Raw genomic sequence first — 17,679 nt, forward strand, 5'->3', positions numbered from 1 at the left:
GGCTTACACTACACCAAGAACATCGAATCATCAACCAGTCTTTCATATCATTCTGGGTTTCAGCAAGAGGCTTGACATTTCAATATTACAAACAGTTAAAACATAACATGACAGGTGTGCATTGTACTAAAAAAAGGCCTGTTTCTAGTTTTGTCTTTCATAACACTGTTGATATACCAAAGATGATTTGAATGATTTCTTTAAAAAACTGACAATGATAAAGAAATTGAGTATATTGATACCTAGACACATGACATCAAGAAAACAGAGTTACCTCCCTGTCATACCCAAAACACTGTCAACTTTCACGCATTACAACACAGACAATGCAAACAGAATTTCCCCATCCTATATAAAATTATCACCAATATGGGCAATACTACATTAGAATAATCCTATGGCAGCCTTCACATTTATCATTTCTGTAATTATCCTGTTGAAACTATATTAATAACCTTGCTTTCCTGTAATGTAAATGCTAATGTTGAAAACCCAAAACTCATTTTGCATCTGCTTCAGTGTGCGTTTTTGGTAACCATGGTAACCTAGAGTAAGTATACTGAGTCACAAGTTGCACATTTTCACTACTATGTATACCTGTGACAAAAAATTAGTATTTTTCAATCACCATCATCCCAACCCAAACCATATATCCGAGCCAAGAACAACAAAGGACTGACTGACTGACTGAGTTTGGTTTTACGCTGCTTTTAGCAATATTCCAGCAACATCACAGCGGGGGACACCAGAAATGGGCTTCACACATTGTACCCATGTGGGGATTCGAACCTGGGTCTTCGGCGTGACGAGCCAACGCTTTAACCATTAGGCTCTAGAATAAGCTCTAGAAGTAACTAGTGGCACATCATCCCGGGATGATATCAACATCTACCTCATATAGTGGATGACATAACTGTCCACATCATTTCAGGAACGTTGTATTGTGACAATGGGAATGGATTGTCACAACAAAGACATACTGGTACAGAAATGAGTAGATATATCAGAATCCTACACATTTATCAGTTAAGAATACACAGATGCAAGACATGAGGCATTTTGAAATAATTTAGGAAAATATTGATCACTATAAGAATGTTTAGTTCCGCGTGAGAGTAAACATTACAATTTTTCATTAAAACTTTCCAAATGTAACCTTTGTATGTTACGGTGAAAAAGAGTAAATATAATTAGAAATTGACTGCCTTGATAACAATGCCTGTAGCAAGGTCAACAGTTGTCTGAATTAGTGGTCAGGAAAGCTTGGCATATGCTTCACTACACTGCACTGGCAGAATCTGATTCAAAATATTGTAATGATGCCGTCCAAACTGGAAAGGCAGACATATCTGCATGCTGACATGCAATACAGATTAAGAGTTAATTAAGATGCTCGGTCACTCATACACTGGCCAAGAATCAACATTCACGCAATGAAGTCCAGCGGACGGTTGAACCCTCCTCGTCTGTTCATGTACTGTCTGAAATACATATCAAAACAAACAATTACTAACACTTTATGCATTAATGTCAAACAGGAAAACTATACGTCACTGGCAAGATACTGTTTTGGTCAGTTTTACTCTTACAAACAAACAAGTTAGCTTGAGGATTTGAATTGATCCCTCCTATTGATGGGCATCCTTGATAACCTCCAGGATATATGTTCCAATAAATCTCCACTATATACCCTGGATGCATCTATGACTCTGCCCCATAATATTATTACCTCCCTTGGCTGGCTTTTCATCCAATCAGGTGTCTACGCTGGGATGTTGAGTGTACCAATGACGACTCACTTTCGCTTCTTTTATCTAACCGATTAAACTTGGCAACATAATTGTTGCAGAGATACTCTGAAAGAGGTAGAAAGAGTTCTTGCATATATTTCTTAAGGTTTCAGACCTGTGTATTTGTCTGTATGATTTCCCCCCAAATCTGAGTCGGACTGCGAACAAACTTTCGCGTCTGCAACCGCTATCTTTGTTGACACTGGCAAGCTCGGTTTTATTGGTAGCTTAGCTGATTGGCTACTGTGAGAATGTGGAACCAGCAAAAGGAGGTAATAAAATTATCGAGCCGAGCCATAGATGCATCCAGGGTACTAAAGTACTGTCGGAAATAGAAAAAAAAAGTTTTTAGGCTGTTACTCTGTATCCCTAAAATTGACAAATTTACAAATAGCATATGTCGAAATAACCCATATCGGCCTAACTGGGCATTCAGTGGGATGCGTAATAGTATATCCAGAAAAGCATGTTTACTCATAAAATCGGGTCAAAACTTACAAAAAAATACAAATAGCTGCTCAAAATAATAGATCGGACTATAGATGGCAATTAGGTCGCTCAGCCAGGTATGACGACGGACCGTCGACTCACCTGGCATTAAATGCACGTCCTGCCTACAAGCACAAGGGGTCATCTCAAAGATATTTAATGCTTTTTCATATGTGTTGAATATGTCTCATCTATTAATCATAAAGTTTATGTGGAGATACGTAAAAGGGTATGATACCTATGGAAAAGCTTAAATCAGCCATCGTATTAAATGTCTCAAAATATAATGACCACCCGAAGATCGACAGGACTGGATATTTTATTTGTAAATTGTTATGACATGCCATTTGCTTCCCAGTTTAATTCCCCTAAATGATTATCTTATCTCATTCCGGCCCCAACCACCGTCTGCGACACCCGTCCTGGATTTGCTTTTGAGACGACCCCTCCTGCCTGTTTCTTTTTATAGTGATAGTTAAGACTCCATGGTAGCTACATCCTTTATAGTTTCAGTATTAAAGTCATTATTTTTTATGTCAGCTATCGTTTATAATGAAGCTAAGTCTAATTTCAAAATGGACATTTAAAAATTGTCCTTTGTAATATAATATCATCGCACACTAATTTGCATAAAGCCATGGTCTGTTCCAAATAAGTCGCTTTGGACTTAGAAAAAAACGCATTTCTCATTTCTGCACTAATCTCTCCTCAGTAAAGTCCTTTTTCTACGTTTCCTATCTCCCAACCACTGAGACTGTAGTTAGGCCGAACTTAGTTTAACAGATATTTCACACTTACACATATTAACTACAAAAATTGTAGATATCAATGCGAGAAAACAGTTTTTTTCTATTTCCGACAGTACTTTAGTGGAGATTTATTGGAACGTATACCCTGGAGATTATCAAGGATGATTGATTTGGGACCGGTGGGGTAGCCTACTGGTTAAAGCATCAGCTCATCACGCTGAAGACCCAGGTTCGATTCCCCACATGGGTACATTGCGTAAAGCCCATTTATCATGTCCCCCACCATGGTATTGCTGGAATATTGCTAAAGCAGTGTAAAACCATACACATTCACTCACTCCTACTGATGGTGATGTATTGAACTGGTGGTGGTGGAATTGGTTTAACGTCGTGCTTGAGAATATTTGGCTCATATGACGACGTGCATGCGTGTGTATGTGTATGTGTATGTGCGGCTGCTTGTACTAGCCCAGACTGAAGCTGGTTTTATAGTGCTAGCCCACTGAGATACCATGCCGCAGTGAAGCATGAATACCCCACTCAGACACATTATACTGACTCCGAGCCGACCAGTCCTTGTTGTACCCATTAATGCCGAGCGCCAAGCAGGGACCAACAAGTACCATATTTTAATGTCTTTTGATGTATTGAAATACATCAAGTGTATAGTATTGTTCAAATTAGCTGTCTATTAATAATGTAATACTACACTTATGTTCGGGAAACACTGATCTTTCCATGATACACAAAACTGATTGTCAGGTGTATACTGAATAGAAAAACACATCTGGTTATCCCTATCGAGAACTGAGTGGCATATTTAAGGGTGACCATAATGAAATCTCCTGTATCTTTTTTCAAGCAATACATAAAGAATGTATCTCATAAAATAATGACTAAAACAAGTGTTTGCCACTGATATGGCAATGTCCCCGCCCGCTAAAGAATGGAATATTTATAACACATTTACTATTTTTAATTTTTTTATCACATACAAGATACTTGAAATGACTGGTGTCTGCATAATCACCCAATGTAGGCTGTCAACATAATTGAAGACATTGGGTGCAATGTTTTATGACACATCGCGTTAACAAGAGTTTCAAAAGTGGTCAAAGTGTCATGGTGACCTTGAAGATAAAGTCAAGGTCACCCAAATCGACTGGTGTCTGCGTAATCCCCCAATGTAGGCTGTCACCAAATTTGAAGACATTGGGTACAACAGTGCATGAGATATCACGTTAACAACAGTTTGAAAAGTGTTCAAAAAGTCGTGGTGACCTTGAAAATAAGGTCAAGGTCATCCAATCGACTGGTGTCTGGGTAATCCCCCAATGGAGGTTGTCACCACATTTGAAGACATTGGGTACAACAGTTCATGAGATATCGAGTTAACAAGAATCAGGACTTATCTATCAGGACAATTAGCATAACAAAATTATGAGTGAGAGAGAGAGGGAGGGAGAGCTTCCAGTGTTGACTAGTCATCAGTACTGCAAGACAGAGCAATGTATCTACCTGGAGCTCTTTCAGTTAAGCGTTTAAACACACTGACCTGTATCTTCGCTTCCTCTGGAGGTTAGTCACATAAATATCATTGCCTTCGACCTTCTTGTTCTGAAACACAAAAATCTCACATGATAACAGTAATTCTAAGATGCTTCGGTGAAAGATCAAAGGCGCCAAAAGTACTTTATCAGACGATAATGTGCACTTTTTGCATTACGTCACAATGTAATGCCATTCTAGTCTGCCCCCTTGTAATCGAACAATTTTGCATTACGTCACAATGTAAACGATGTATGTCCGTTGCCATCGTCTCGTTCAGCCTCCTACAGTAAACTACTCCGTTGCATCCCGTTTCTTGGTTTGCAGTTGCTTCACGCAGCTAACGTCACTGGTGGAAACATTATGTTTATGTTTTCCGACGTTTCAAATGTCTCAATTCGACTCACAAGTTTTCAGCGACATGGTAACGTTCGCAATGTTTACATTCCCATAATGCAATTGTGGAATGTCGCCTGACTACTCAGCTTCATCTGAATGTACTGATCTAAACTTACTTTGGTAGTAGAAATGCGACATTCATATTGCCCCATATTGTTTACGTTAATCACAGATGCAATTAAAATAATTTAATGAAGATATTTAATCCGAACGTAAACCGTCATCAAACTGTTTATCGTCTGTATTTTCTGGTAACGTTCGTCTTAACATAGGGGGGGCAGACACATCAATAGGACAGCGCGCCAGTTAGCCCTGTGCAAGGATTCTTAATTTAGGTCACCGACACCATCGTTTGTTTTCTGCCTTAGATTAATCATAATTACCATTAGAAAGTATTAAATTTGGCATCTTAGAAAAGATAAAGCACGAGGACGTTTGCGTCCGAGTGCTTTAACGTCATAATATAATAGTTCAGGGCGAAAGTGTGCTTTTTACACTATACATGGTGGTAGAGCGAACTGTATTTCTTAACTCCCTTTGGGACATAGTGTTTGTTGTTTGTCATTAAAGCCAAACTCCGCAATATTCCAGCTATCAGTACATGGAATCCCCAAATGGTTATATTTCTGCCATGGTATGAGATAAAGAGACTGATATGACTGAAGTGAGAATACAATTGGCTCTGATATGGCTGTAGTGAGAATACAATTAACTGATATGACTAGTGAGAATACAATTGACTGATATGGCTGTAGTGAGAATACAATTGACTGATATGACTGTTGTGAGAATACAATTGAAAATACAATTGACTGATATGACTAAAGTGAGGATACAATTGACTGATATCACTGCAGTGAGAAATCATATGACTCTGATACAACTCATGAACTAAAAAATACTTTATTTTGTCATGAAAAAAAGACTTACTTTTGTTGTCTCAAAGCCAGAGAATCCCATTATTTTCATCATATCTGTTTCCTCTTTCGACATTGTCTGTTCTGAAAGTGAAGGTCATCATTTTGATTGCAGGTGATGTCATTCCTGTATCAAATAATCAGGAAAGAATTACTGACTTAGCTCTGTTTATCAGGTAGTTCATACAGATAATTTCACAAATCCAGATAACCTATTACTATCTCTAAAGACATTTCATCATGTTCTTTTCTTTTTCATTTTGCCCAGAGTAGAGATAAAGCTGAACAGGCTTTTAAGATCACACAAGTTATCTCCCTTTAAGCTATGAACGCGTGAATGTTTATCCTCAAAACATCTTCCTAAGATAAGAGTGTCAAAGTCCAGTCCTATCCTTGTCATACTATTAATGGTTCACACATGGCTACTCATTGAAGAACGAGTTGTGTCCCTTGTGATGAAAATGTCATATCAATCGAATAGTTTTCCGTATTTTGAATGACTACCATAGAAGACAACCAGTGCCTCGTTCCTCAAAGTGATTGTAGCGCAATGACAGTCGTAAGTCTATGTTAAAGTATGAGAGTTATGACTGTCGTAGCGCTACAACCACTTTGAGGAACAGGGCCCTGGTAGATCAGTTAACAAAATGATTTCAGATTTCATCCCTGACAACAAATAAAATGACAAATCATGACATTTAGTGAATGAGTGAGTTTAGTTTAACGCTGCACTCAGCAATAATCCAGCCATATGGCGGCAAGCTGTAAATAATGGAGTCTGGATCAGACAAGGACCAGACAACCCAGTGATCAACAACATGAGCATCGATCTACACAATTGGGATACGATGACATGTCAACCAAGTCAGAGAGTCTGACCACCCAATCCCATTAGTCACCTCTACAAACAAGCATGGCATACTGAAGATGAATTCTAACCCAGATCTTCGCGGGTCGATTACCACATTAGATGTACTTTACCACAATACTGTCACGTTTCACTATTGCAACAATTGAAGCATAGAGACTACACAGTATCAAATAACACTGAACGCCAAAATAACATGAAAGGCTCAGCAGGGATGGTCTAAAAATAGCACTGCATGTGCCTTCCACTTACAAAACAACAATGCTTGCACACAGAGAAATACATCTAATGGGGCAAGGTGACAGAAAACTTTAAAATCTAGTGAAATGTGAGATAGTCCTCTTATATCTTAACACAGAAAAGTAGACATGAGGGCTAAGGGTGAACTCAAGACTTTGATGTCAACAAACAAGCATATACGCTTGTTTGGGAAGAAGTTACAGGCAATGTACTGACAAAGCAGATGTCCTGAGTATCATTCTTATAATGTATCAACAATAAACACGTCTTGACCAGACAAACCAGTAATATTTTATGCAATATCCTACACAACTGGGGCACAATGACACTCAACTAGGTCTCAAGACAAGCATAAGTAGGAGCCAGCTCCAGCTTGGTATTGCACTGTAAACTAAACATCGGTGTATCCACGTCACCACCCCGTGAAACACTCACTGTCACCCAACATGTGAAACACTCACTGTCTAACTTGGGTTTATTAGCAACATGTGATGAATTCAGCTGTACAGGCTTGTCTGAAGACTTGCTTGCTTCCCTAAAACACAAAAAGTAAGAGACATGTAGCTGCGTCCAGGTCACTGGTTTTCATCCATCTATATATTTCCACTTTGAAGAAAACATACATGTGCTGTGACTATGACTGATACAGACACAGACAGAAATTAACTTCTGAATTTGAATTTCTTTCACAACTTATTATTAATATGCTTGTAAAAGATGACATAAGCATTATCATCATCACTGGTGTACCTGACCACACACAATTTCAATATGACATATGTGTATTAACTCACTTTTCTCTGGACGTACTCCTCCTCTCTGATCTGCCTGGTGACACGGACCTGGTGACACATTGAACTAATGTAGACATGTACACACAGCAAAAGCAATTCCAGCAGTATGATCAGTGAGTATGGTTTTACACCGCTTTTAGCAATATTCCAGCAATATTACAGAGGAAGACACCAGAAATGGGCTTCATACATTGTACCCATGTGGGGAATCGAACCCGGGTCATTGGTATGATGAGCGAACGCTTAGACCACTAGGCTACTTCACCACCCCAGCAGTATCATGAAAAACACATACCTTTTGACACTGATTTTAAGGGTCAAGTTAGGGGGTCGGCTTATCTATGGGGTCGGCTTATCTACGGTAATAAACGGTAAGGATACAATGCCTATAGCCCTGGTGTTTTTTAAATACTTCTGCCATCATTCATATGTTATTTTGTGTGCCTGGTGTTCTCACTGCAATCAGCAACTCTCACAGATATATCACAAGAGCATGCTAACAACCATGACTGCATCAGACAAAACCAGTGACTGATATTATGAGCAATGTCCTATGACCCTGGGTCATAATGATATGCAATCAGCATGATCAACAAAGTCACTGAAGCCCTGGTCAAGAAGGGTAATAATGCATCTAACACACAGTTAGGCATGTTTACTTCATATATAGTGGGGATGTGGGGTAGCCCAGTGGTTAAAGCGTTGGCTCGTCACGCCGAAGACCCGGGTTCGAATCCCCACATGGGTACAATTTGTGAAACCCATTTCTGGTGTCCCCCGCCGTGATGTTGCTGGAATATTGCTAAAAGCGGCGTAAAACCAAATTCAGTCAGTCAGTCAGTCATATATAGTGACCTTCACCTTACATGCCATCATGTGTGAGAAGGATTGCTTGGAGATTATGAAGAACAATCTGATGAACATTCTAACATTCAAAGACAAAATGTCAATGGTTGTAGAGAACATTTTGTGCTATAACCATTTTATCTCAAAATTACCTTCTGTCGTGGCCATTTTAAATATTAAGAAATAAACTGCTGTCTTAAATCCCGGGTAATTAGACCATGCTATGTAAAAATGACATCGGTATGTTTTGTAGAGGTATAAAGAATAGAGGCTTTATTGTCAGTGTAAACAGGTGATTTTACTGCTGTGCATTGACTGTATGACTATTCAACTAGTGAATGGAGTTTATATTATAAATGCAATATGTTAATTTACCATCAAAACGATATATTAAGATATTAATATGATCAAGTTGAGTAGAAATGAATCAAAACATGTATAGTTTCCTTCAGTTAAATATAGCTTTACACAGCACCACTAATCCAGTTGCATGAACAGTCTTAAATACATTCCAACATTCCAGCTAAATAACATCTCAAAGGACATGAGATTTACTGTTATCTTTACACTTGATGACAAAAGCAAGCTCTTACCGTGATCTTCTCCTTGGGGAGTGAGACCGTGAACGCCGGGCTCTTGGGGATCTGCTCCTCCTCCTGTGGTCTGTCAGGGTCATACAAGACTTGTTATTTGTTGTGTAATGCAGTTGGGATCAGAGCTCTGTTTCATAAAGTACTTGTAAACAGCTACCAAAGTCATTACTCCCATAGTTCAACATCCATTAACACAATGCTTGCTTTCTGAGACAAGGTCCTGAACAAAATTACATGTGAGGTGAGGTGAAATGGGGTTTAACGTCGTAATATTTTGCTCATATGACGACGTGCATGCGTGTGGATGTGTGGCTGCTTGTACTAGCCAGACTTATGCTGGTTTTATAGTGCTAGAGTGCTAGAACCATATTTTAATGTCTTTTGGTATGACACGGACGGGGATCGAACCCGCGACCTTCCGCTCTCCAGGACTGACTGACTGACTGAGTTTGGTTTTATGCCGCTTTTAGCAATATTCCAGCAACATCACGGCGGGGGACACCAGAAACCGCTCTCCAGGAGGACGCACACAAAATTAGAGGATGAAATGACAAAGTAAATCAACCAGATTATACACTGTAACATAGCTGCTGTTGAATAAAATAGAACACTCACAACAAGTACCGGTAAATAAACACACACAAGGAACAGCCACCAGCCTTAACAGATTACCTGTAATTACATGTATGGTCATAGGAAAAAAGAGGGTGTTGAAAGATTGTGGGACCCAATACAGCAGGTTTGTTTTAGGAATATTTTATGCCACTTTTAGCAATAGTCTAGACATATCATACCTGCCATGAGCTTATTTTTTTAGATAAAGTCACTGCAGACATTGTTGCAAAGTGATCTATACATGAAGCACTGTCACGTGACCAATGTAACAATGAAGGCAAGTTTGGATAAACAGTGTTTCAGTTAGATGACATGTCAGGTTAATGTGGGGGAAAGCCTAAACTGATGCAGGTCTCAAAACCAGGATTAGAAGTCAATCACACGATTCACAGGTTTCTAGCATTTCTAACACAAGCTTTAGACAGCAAAATTTATCTTACCTTCATGTAAATACTTTAATTTCATTGGTCAATGACACCTTAACAAGTTTCCGTGTCACCCCTTCCAGGAGGGTGACAACTGGAAAAAATATAACCTGCTGCCACGGTAACCGCCAAACTCTCCGCTGAGAAGCTGTATCACTAACAGACGTCATATTATGACGCATGCAGTGCACAGAGTTCTAAAACCATTCTATTAGCTGTTTTTTTAGTTCACTATGTACACATATATTTTACCGACTTTCACTGCTTTATTTAAACTATTTTATACATTGAATTGTTCAATTTAAACATAATTAACCATCTTATAGCAGTTTTAAGCTTGTCAGAATATGTTTAATTAATTTTGAAAACCCAGATGCCATTTTGTTAACATGTCATATAGACGGTATTGATCTTCAAAATAAAATGATATTTTGTACATTTAACATGGCTGTGACACAGCAAGAAACAGGCGTACATCAGACCGTATTACCCTCGAGAGAAGCATACAACTTATAGTGTCTCCCCAGAATGGAATGTTTGGTACAACGCCCAGATACATCATGATAGAGGTACCTGTACAACCAGGAACCAAAACAGTGAATGGAGATATAAGTTATAACAAAAACTTACGTCTTCTCTCCCGTGAACGTGATCGTCGTCTCTCACGATCTAAAAATACATAAAAAGTAGGTTAAAAGGTAATGAAGTTCCAAATCCAAATAACCAATTGTGATGAATCTTCAAACTAAACATGCTAAATGAGCATATAATACTTTACAAGAACCAAAACTTCGGAAAGTTTCACAAGTGTTTCTAGCTTACAGTTATAACTGCAGGTGAGTGGCATTCAGATGTGGGTGTGATGATCAAGGGGATAGTCCTGTACTGACATACAACTTCATTATTACAATACATGTGATGTTTCCATCTAGATGCTAACGCCGTCAATCACTTGAAACGCTGCATATATTCTAATAAAGAAGTTGTCTATCCATAGAACTATCTCCCCTGTTTATAACTTCAGGGACTAAAGTGAACAGTTCAACAAAATATTTATTGATGAACTTGGTCAGTTTGTGTCTGACAGATTCTCACAAACACTGGCTGCCATAGTGACAAGAAGTTGTGTTTTCCTTGTGGTTTTCTGACACTTCTGGGACATTAACTGTTACCAGTCAGTTTTCAATTACCTGCAAAACATCTCACTAACTTATGAAAGTCAACAACTATGTCAAGTTCTATTGGTGTTTCTCCACTGTCACAAAACGAAAAGCCTACTCACCCACAAAACCTCTCAATGACAAGAACTATATTCAAGACCTGTCACGGTCAGTGAGAAGATATACTTATAATATACCAGGCCAGTACAAAAAACAAGAACACGACCACGTCTGTCTTCTGTCTCAAGCCATGTGTGTATTTTGGCCACACCAACATTACTATTTAGTATTTGTTAGGTCCCAACTCTAGAAATCTATCAAAAAGCACAAGATTTATTTCCAGTAAATGCAAAGGCTAAAAAGGCATGTCTAAAGATACTGTGTCATCATCATTATTATAATTAGAAATATTACTTTCATGCATTTATTTGAATTTGAGTTTTTGTCCACAATCATGTTATAATAGCCATTTTGTTGATTTACCTAAATCTATTTCGATACGTGCCACATATACGCCTCGAAATTGAGTGCAATATTAATCTTCACACACAACACTTCTCAAAACATCCAATTACAAGGTATATGAACATGAAACATCTGAAAGACACCTTGTTTTTCTTTGATCGAAAACCGAACATATTCAAAACGAAAACATTCAATGAACATCACGGTACAAAAAAGCCGAATTATTGATATTATACACGCTGTTGTGCTGACAGAACACTTCTGAAATTCAATGTATGGACAGGAAACAACAAAAGTGGTGGAATAAAACAATTATTTACCTCTTCTTGGAGGCGAACGAGATCTTTCTTTTGGCATTTTGCTCTCTTCTGTTTCGTTCAGCGAACGTTGCGCCCTCTAGCGGAAGGAAACGCCACGTGTTTAAAAATAGAAATTTTCACCGATATGACCGTAAGCCTCCGTGGCCTAATGGATAAGGCATCGGCCTCCTAAGCCGGACTGGTGAAAGTGTGTGAAAGCCGGGGATTGCGGGTTCGAGTCCCGTCGGAGGTGCTTTTGTCAAAACACTTCATTTTCTAAATTGGTTTAATTTTATGTTTATATGTATAAAATAGGGATTAAACGATTGATGTTTCCTATTGTATGTATGTTTATCAAAATCGGATTACTCTAGATAAATACTGAAACCGCTAACGTTATAACGGAGTTGGACATAAGCTCTCTAACTTAGCCATGTAAATGTACATCCCTTACAAAATAAATGCTATTGATAAACTTTCGGTTGGTTGAATAACGTTTATAATGGTTATAATCGCATACAATTTTATTTGCAAATGAAAACATATAATCTTGAATGATGTAGTTAATGTGTAAATCAACATATCTTCATTAAAATATAATTGTTAACTTCAAGAAGTGAGGTTTACTATGAAGAATGAAAAAGAGTTTGGGTCTCAGAACTGAATGTGTGGCATGTAATAATATTTGGGAATTTTCTTAATTACCATGCGATAAACTCACAATCCTATTGCCTTTTTCAAGATTTATTTAAACCAAGGTAGTGTCCATTTCTTTATATCGCTCCGAGGTTTGGGGACATTGAAAATGACTCCTACTTGTGGAGTCGTGAACTATTCTTCAGACATTATTGGGTCAGTGTGGAAGGTGTTGCATCTATGAAATCTTGTCGTGTTTAAGAGTAATAACTTATTGGTTTCAACTTGAATGAATAAATACCCCAAATTCAGGAAATCCAAAAGATGTTCTAGTATTGAATCATAAACTATTAATGATAGTAGATGTAACTTTGTCTTAAAAGTGAAGCAATTACTTCTATAAAATGTGGTATTAAACGTCTATGTATACGACAAATCATTTTACTTTATTTATTTATTTATTTATTTATTTATTTATTTATTTATTTATTTATTTATTTATTTTTTTATATTTTATATTTATTTATTTATTTATTTATTTACTTACTTACTTCCTTTTAATTGACTCAGAAAGTGAAACGAAACTTGAACCTCTTTTTGGAACATATATTTTTCAGATAATACACTTTCAACATTTTGTTTAGTGTTAACGTCATTTCACTGTAGTTCTCGTCGTTTTGCCATAGAAACCGGTAGATATTGTACATAATCTAGGCATCTATCCCCAGACAGATTATGTCAAGTGTGTGAAGAGGGGTAGTTGGTGATATTATACCTGATCTGTCAGAAATACAGAGTTGCTGCCCTTGACACAGCAGAAACATATTGTTGTGACGACGAATTCATATTCCTATTTGCCCAGATTTTGTTTTTCTGTTTGTCATCCCAATAGCAATGCTTAACACCCGAGACCTCTATTACTTACGGGATTTCATCAAACATTAAACAGACAGGTCGTGATAAAACTGGAACGCTGGTAAGCCCAACTCACTCACTCACTCAACCACCCACAAGTCTCCACTAGATAGCAATTATTGAAAACACTGTTTACATGATCAAAAACATCCACAACATCAGTTTTATCTGCATCGGCATCTACTGCTATAAAGTTTATCATTCAGATCGCAATACGTGTTTACTGTATAAGTGTATCAGACTTTTATACAGTTCATGTCTAAATCGACAATTGAGCTATTACCTAATACGTATCTGGCCAACACAACGTTCAGTATTTACACGCACTGAACCATACTTCGGCATTTGGCTACAATGCAGGTCCAACACTTGATGGTGACTGAGCGCTAGGTAATTTTCTGGCAATTGGCAGGCTATATTTTTTAAAGATTAATAAAAACACAAACACCAAATATTTCTCCACAAAAAATATTTTGCTCCGATTGTTGTATTATTGTCGTTGTTAATAATCCTGCTCCGAGTGAGTTAGTAAAGGAGTTAGTATAGTTTTAGCAATATCAGGGCCTGGAGGACCCCGGAAACTTTAATGTTGATCACACATGTGAGGAATCTAAACAGTTTCGACTTTATAACCGACTAGCTACTAAGTTTTAGTTGCAGTGATTCAGAGTTACAGTTCACGTCACTCTATACGTCAGAACCGACACAAACTAGTGACTGATGAAATGAGCAACGATTCCATTATGACGCAGTGCCTCACAATCCGTCGAGTCGCCGAACCTGCCACCTCCGCCTCTCTCAAGTCGGCTCTTGCCTCAAGCTTGAATTAATATTAATAATTAATATTTAATAATTAAGCGTTTACATTTGTGTTGAAAATAAAATTTAATGTTAATTCTGAATCTGGCCACATTACAAAATATTTCAAAATGTTATCATCATCTTGTTCGACAGCTATAAACGCCCTCACCAGATCCTCCTCTATAAGATATATTTCTTGATTTGTAGACTTGTAATGAAGCAACGGAAGATGACACATCCACATTTGGTATATATGGTTTATATTCCATTAACAGCTGGAGACTCTAGTAACAGGCTTCACTCACTGCACCCATGTGGCAAATCGACCCCGTCGTCTTTTGTGACACAGGGACACGGGCGTGACGAATACAAATTAAATTATTAAAATAGAAGCGTCTTTAGAATGTCAACCTCTTATAAGTAACGAATAAACAAAGCGAAATTTAAAATGTCATCGCAAATTACCGTGTATTCGGTACACCTCACATGGCAAGAATGCCTTTTAAATTACTTGACCCGATCAGAAAAAAAATTTGAGTGCATCTTAATGATAGTACTATAATGATGCCATATTAGCACTTAGGAGAATGTAGGTCACGTCAACATATATTTAAGTACACGTGTACCGAGAAAATGGCGTAGATCGTTCTTGCTCGATATCGAAATCAAATGTTCGTCAGTTGACGCGTATGCATGTTTTGCTGTGTGTGTGTCTGTGCGTGCCTGCATGAGTTGGTGCGTGTGTGTATGGGTGTTTTGTCGTGTATTCATGAGTGTATGCGTGTTTTACAGCATGTATGTGTGCACGTAAGCGTGCGCGTGTGTGTGTTTGATGTGTTGTTTTTTACATTATGGACTTATACACATTCAATGCAATGCCACGAACGCAAATCTGTTGAATTCTTTCCAACGGGCTGATGTGTGTTAGTTTAACGCGGTCTTTCAACGGTACTCCTGCTATGTGACGGCGAATCGTCTTCATGGGGAGAAAATCCCGGAGGAAATACAGCTTAAAGACGTTTACTGCCGTGGCGACACCCACAAACATTGTATGTCCTGTCGAATCTAGGAATATGATAAAAAGTTCGAACCCACCACCATAAACTTTTGTCACGTCCGTGGGACGCAACCCAGCAGAACGAATTGCTGCTCCTTGACGTCACGACTGGTACTTGTTGTGAATGACGAGAGCATATATCATCTTTCTCTACCTACAGCTCGTCCATGCATGAACAGCTATTACTGCAAGAGACATCTAAGGAATGTAAAAGTATTTCTCAGGGAAGCTTGCGTTGTTGTTTTTTGCTAACCCATCCCTGTTCAAGTTGAAATCTAGCTATTATTCCATTTTTGAGAGGATGTGTATATAGCGTAACTACTCTTTCGACCTTTCGACACTTGTCACCGTTGACGCGTCATTCTATTTATTCGTGACGCGAAAGAAATCTTTATAGCACGCATCCATTAACACCCGGTCTCGGCGTGGGAAACCAGTCAGTAAAACCAACCTGACACCCGCTCGAGTAATATAGTAATTCAATCAATTTGATAAAATGCTTGCGAAGTACGTTTGATAATGCTTTCACAAACCATTTGTACCTACATATAATACAGAAAGAAACTCTGTAGAAAAGACGTCAACTTCTTACACACACACACACACACACGTTTTTTAACGCATCTTCCCGAGGCGAGGGAATTAAATGACTACAATGGTCCCTGTCCTTGTCAAAATCATGGATCCCAGTCCAGACAATCTGATCAATAATCAAGACCTTTATTGTAACGAAACGGGTCTTACCTGGCGAAGTGCAGTAAGTATCTAAAAGGGGCATTGATCTTGAGTTATTCCCTGGACTGGTTGTTGCTTTTGCAATTGTTTTTCACGTGGGTACCCAGATGATATCCCAGAATCCCTGACTGGTTCGCGACCTCTGCTGCGCCACCCGCAAAACGCAAGTGATAGTTCGATCAACGTTGATCAACAAAGATGAAATACCTATAAATTTTAGTTACTTTACAAACTCCCCGCAAAATATGCCAATCTGGTTTATTATGATAACGAAGCTTAATCTTATCTCCCCGTGAATATATTACTGAGGTGGAAAGACCAATCGTGACTAAATAGTTACAGATTTTTGTCTGGTGGGCTACATGGTCTACTGGATAAATCATCATCTGAGAGAGCCGAAGGTCAGTGGTTCTCTTCTCTGACCGAGTAACTCCAAAAACATCGAGAGTAGTTTGTGACACCCATCTCGTCTCCAAGGTGATTAAACTCCAAAACTGACATCTTTCGGAGTTTCGTATATATACCATACAAATTAATTAAGTGAACTAAGAAATATATAGCACATTGTCTTCTGCCCATCAACAACACGCTGCCACGTGTAACGTTCTGTGTTGTATCTGAGCCATCAATGTGTTCCAAGTTTCCGATAACAAGTCAAATAGTTCCATAAATGATAAAACTATCAACTTGCTGTTGATCACTGGATTGTCTGGTCCAGACTGGATTATTTACAGATGCCGCCAAATAGCTGGAGTGCGGCGTTAAACAACAACCAGCCAACCAGCCAACCAGCCAACCAACCAACCAACCAACCAAGACACTCGTGTATCCATCACCATCACGGCTGGGGACTCTAGTAACAGGCTGTATGCATTTGGGAAATCGCAGCTGGCGTCTTTAATGACAAAGGAACACCGGGCGTGGCGAATATATACTGAATTATTAGAATAGAAGCGTCTTTTGAATGTCAACCTTTTATAAACAACGAATAAACAAAGCGAAAATTTATATGTCGTCGCAGAGCCGTGGACTAGGAACACCTCATATGTCAAGAATGTCTGTTAAATTACTTGACCCGATCAGAAAAATATAACTGAGTGCACCTTACTGAAAGTTCTGTAACCGACCAAATGACACCATATTAGCACTTAGGAGAATATAGGTCACGTCAATATATATTTAAGTACAAGTGTACCGAGAAAATGGCGTAGATCGTTACAGCCCGATGTCGAAATCAAATGTAGTCAGTTGACGCGTGTATATGTGTCTGTGCGTGACTGTGGGCGCGGGTGCGTGCGTGTCTGTCTGTATGGCATTGGTGTTTTTTCGTTTTTCGTG

At 38.5% G+C, this 17,679-nt stretch overlaps 1 protein-coding gene across 2 annotated transcripts; it reads right to left on the reverse strand.

The window, feature by feature from the left end:
• Positions 1 to 1,037: 1,037 nt before the first annotated feature.
• On the reverse strand, positions 1,038 to 12,301 carry LOC124274384 (U4/U6.U5 small nuclear ribonucleoprotein 27 kDa protein-like). 2 transcript variants are annotated; one of them, XM_046709764.1, is made up of 8 exons: positions 12,219 to 12,301; positions 10,904 to 10,942; positions 9,234 to 9,303; positions 7,795 to 7,842; positions 7,462 to 7,535; positions 5,906 to 5,976; positions 4,584 to 4,645; positions 1,038 to 1,481 (listed from the first exon to the last, which is right to left on the reverse strand). In XM_046709764.1, exons 1-8 carry the CDS (start codon positions 12,253 to 12,255, stop codon positions 1,427 to 1,429), a joined length of 456 nt encoding a protein of 151 aa, XP_046565720.1. In that variant the 5' UTR covers positions 12,256 to 12,301; the 3' UTR covers positions 1,038 to 1,426. The 2 variants fall into 2 exon arrangements, with proteins under 2 accessions (XP_046565720.1, XP_046565721.1); XM_046709765.1 differs by having other exon boundaries at positions 5,902 to 5,976; positions 12,219 to 12,295.
• Between the last annotated feature and the right edge of the window lie 5,378 nt (positions 12,302 to 17,679).

The sequence above is a fragment of the Haliotis rubra genome, unplaced genomic scaffold (assembly GCF_003918875.1).
Source record: "Haliotis rubra isolate DU_JTF1 unplaced genomic scaffold, ASM391887v1 Scf19, whole genome shotgun sequence".
Lineage (NCBI taxonomy): Eukaryota > Metazoa > Mollusca > Gastropoda > Lepetellida > Haliotidae > Haliotis > Haliotis rubra.

What these genes read in the sequence shown, in the direction of transcription:
- LOC124274384 (XM_046709764.1), bottom strand. Translation starts at nt 12,255, where the DNA reads ATGCCAAAAGAAAGATCTCGTTCGCCTCCAAGAAGAG. An exon ending in TCGTTCGCCTCCAAGAAGAG is followed by an intron (nt 10,943 to 12,218) that starts GTAAATAATTGT and finishes ATGTATTTTTAG; the next exon opens with ATCGTGAGAGACGACGATCA. An exon ending in CTGGCTTTGAGACAACAAAA is followed by an intron (nt 4,646 to 5,905) that starts GTAAGTCTTTTT and finishes TTTGTGTTTCAG; the next exon opens with AACAAGAAGGTCGAAGGCAA.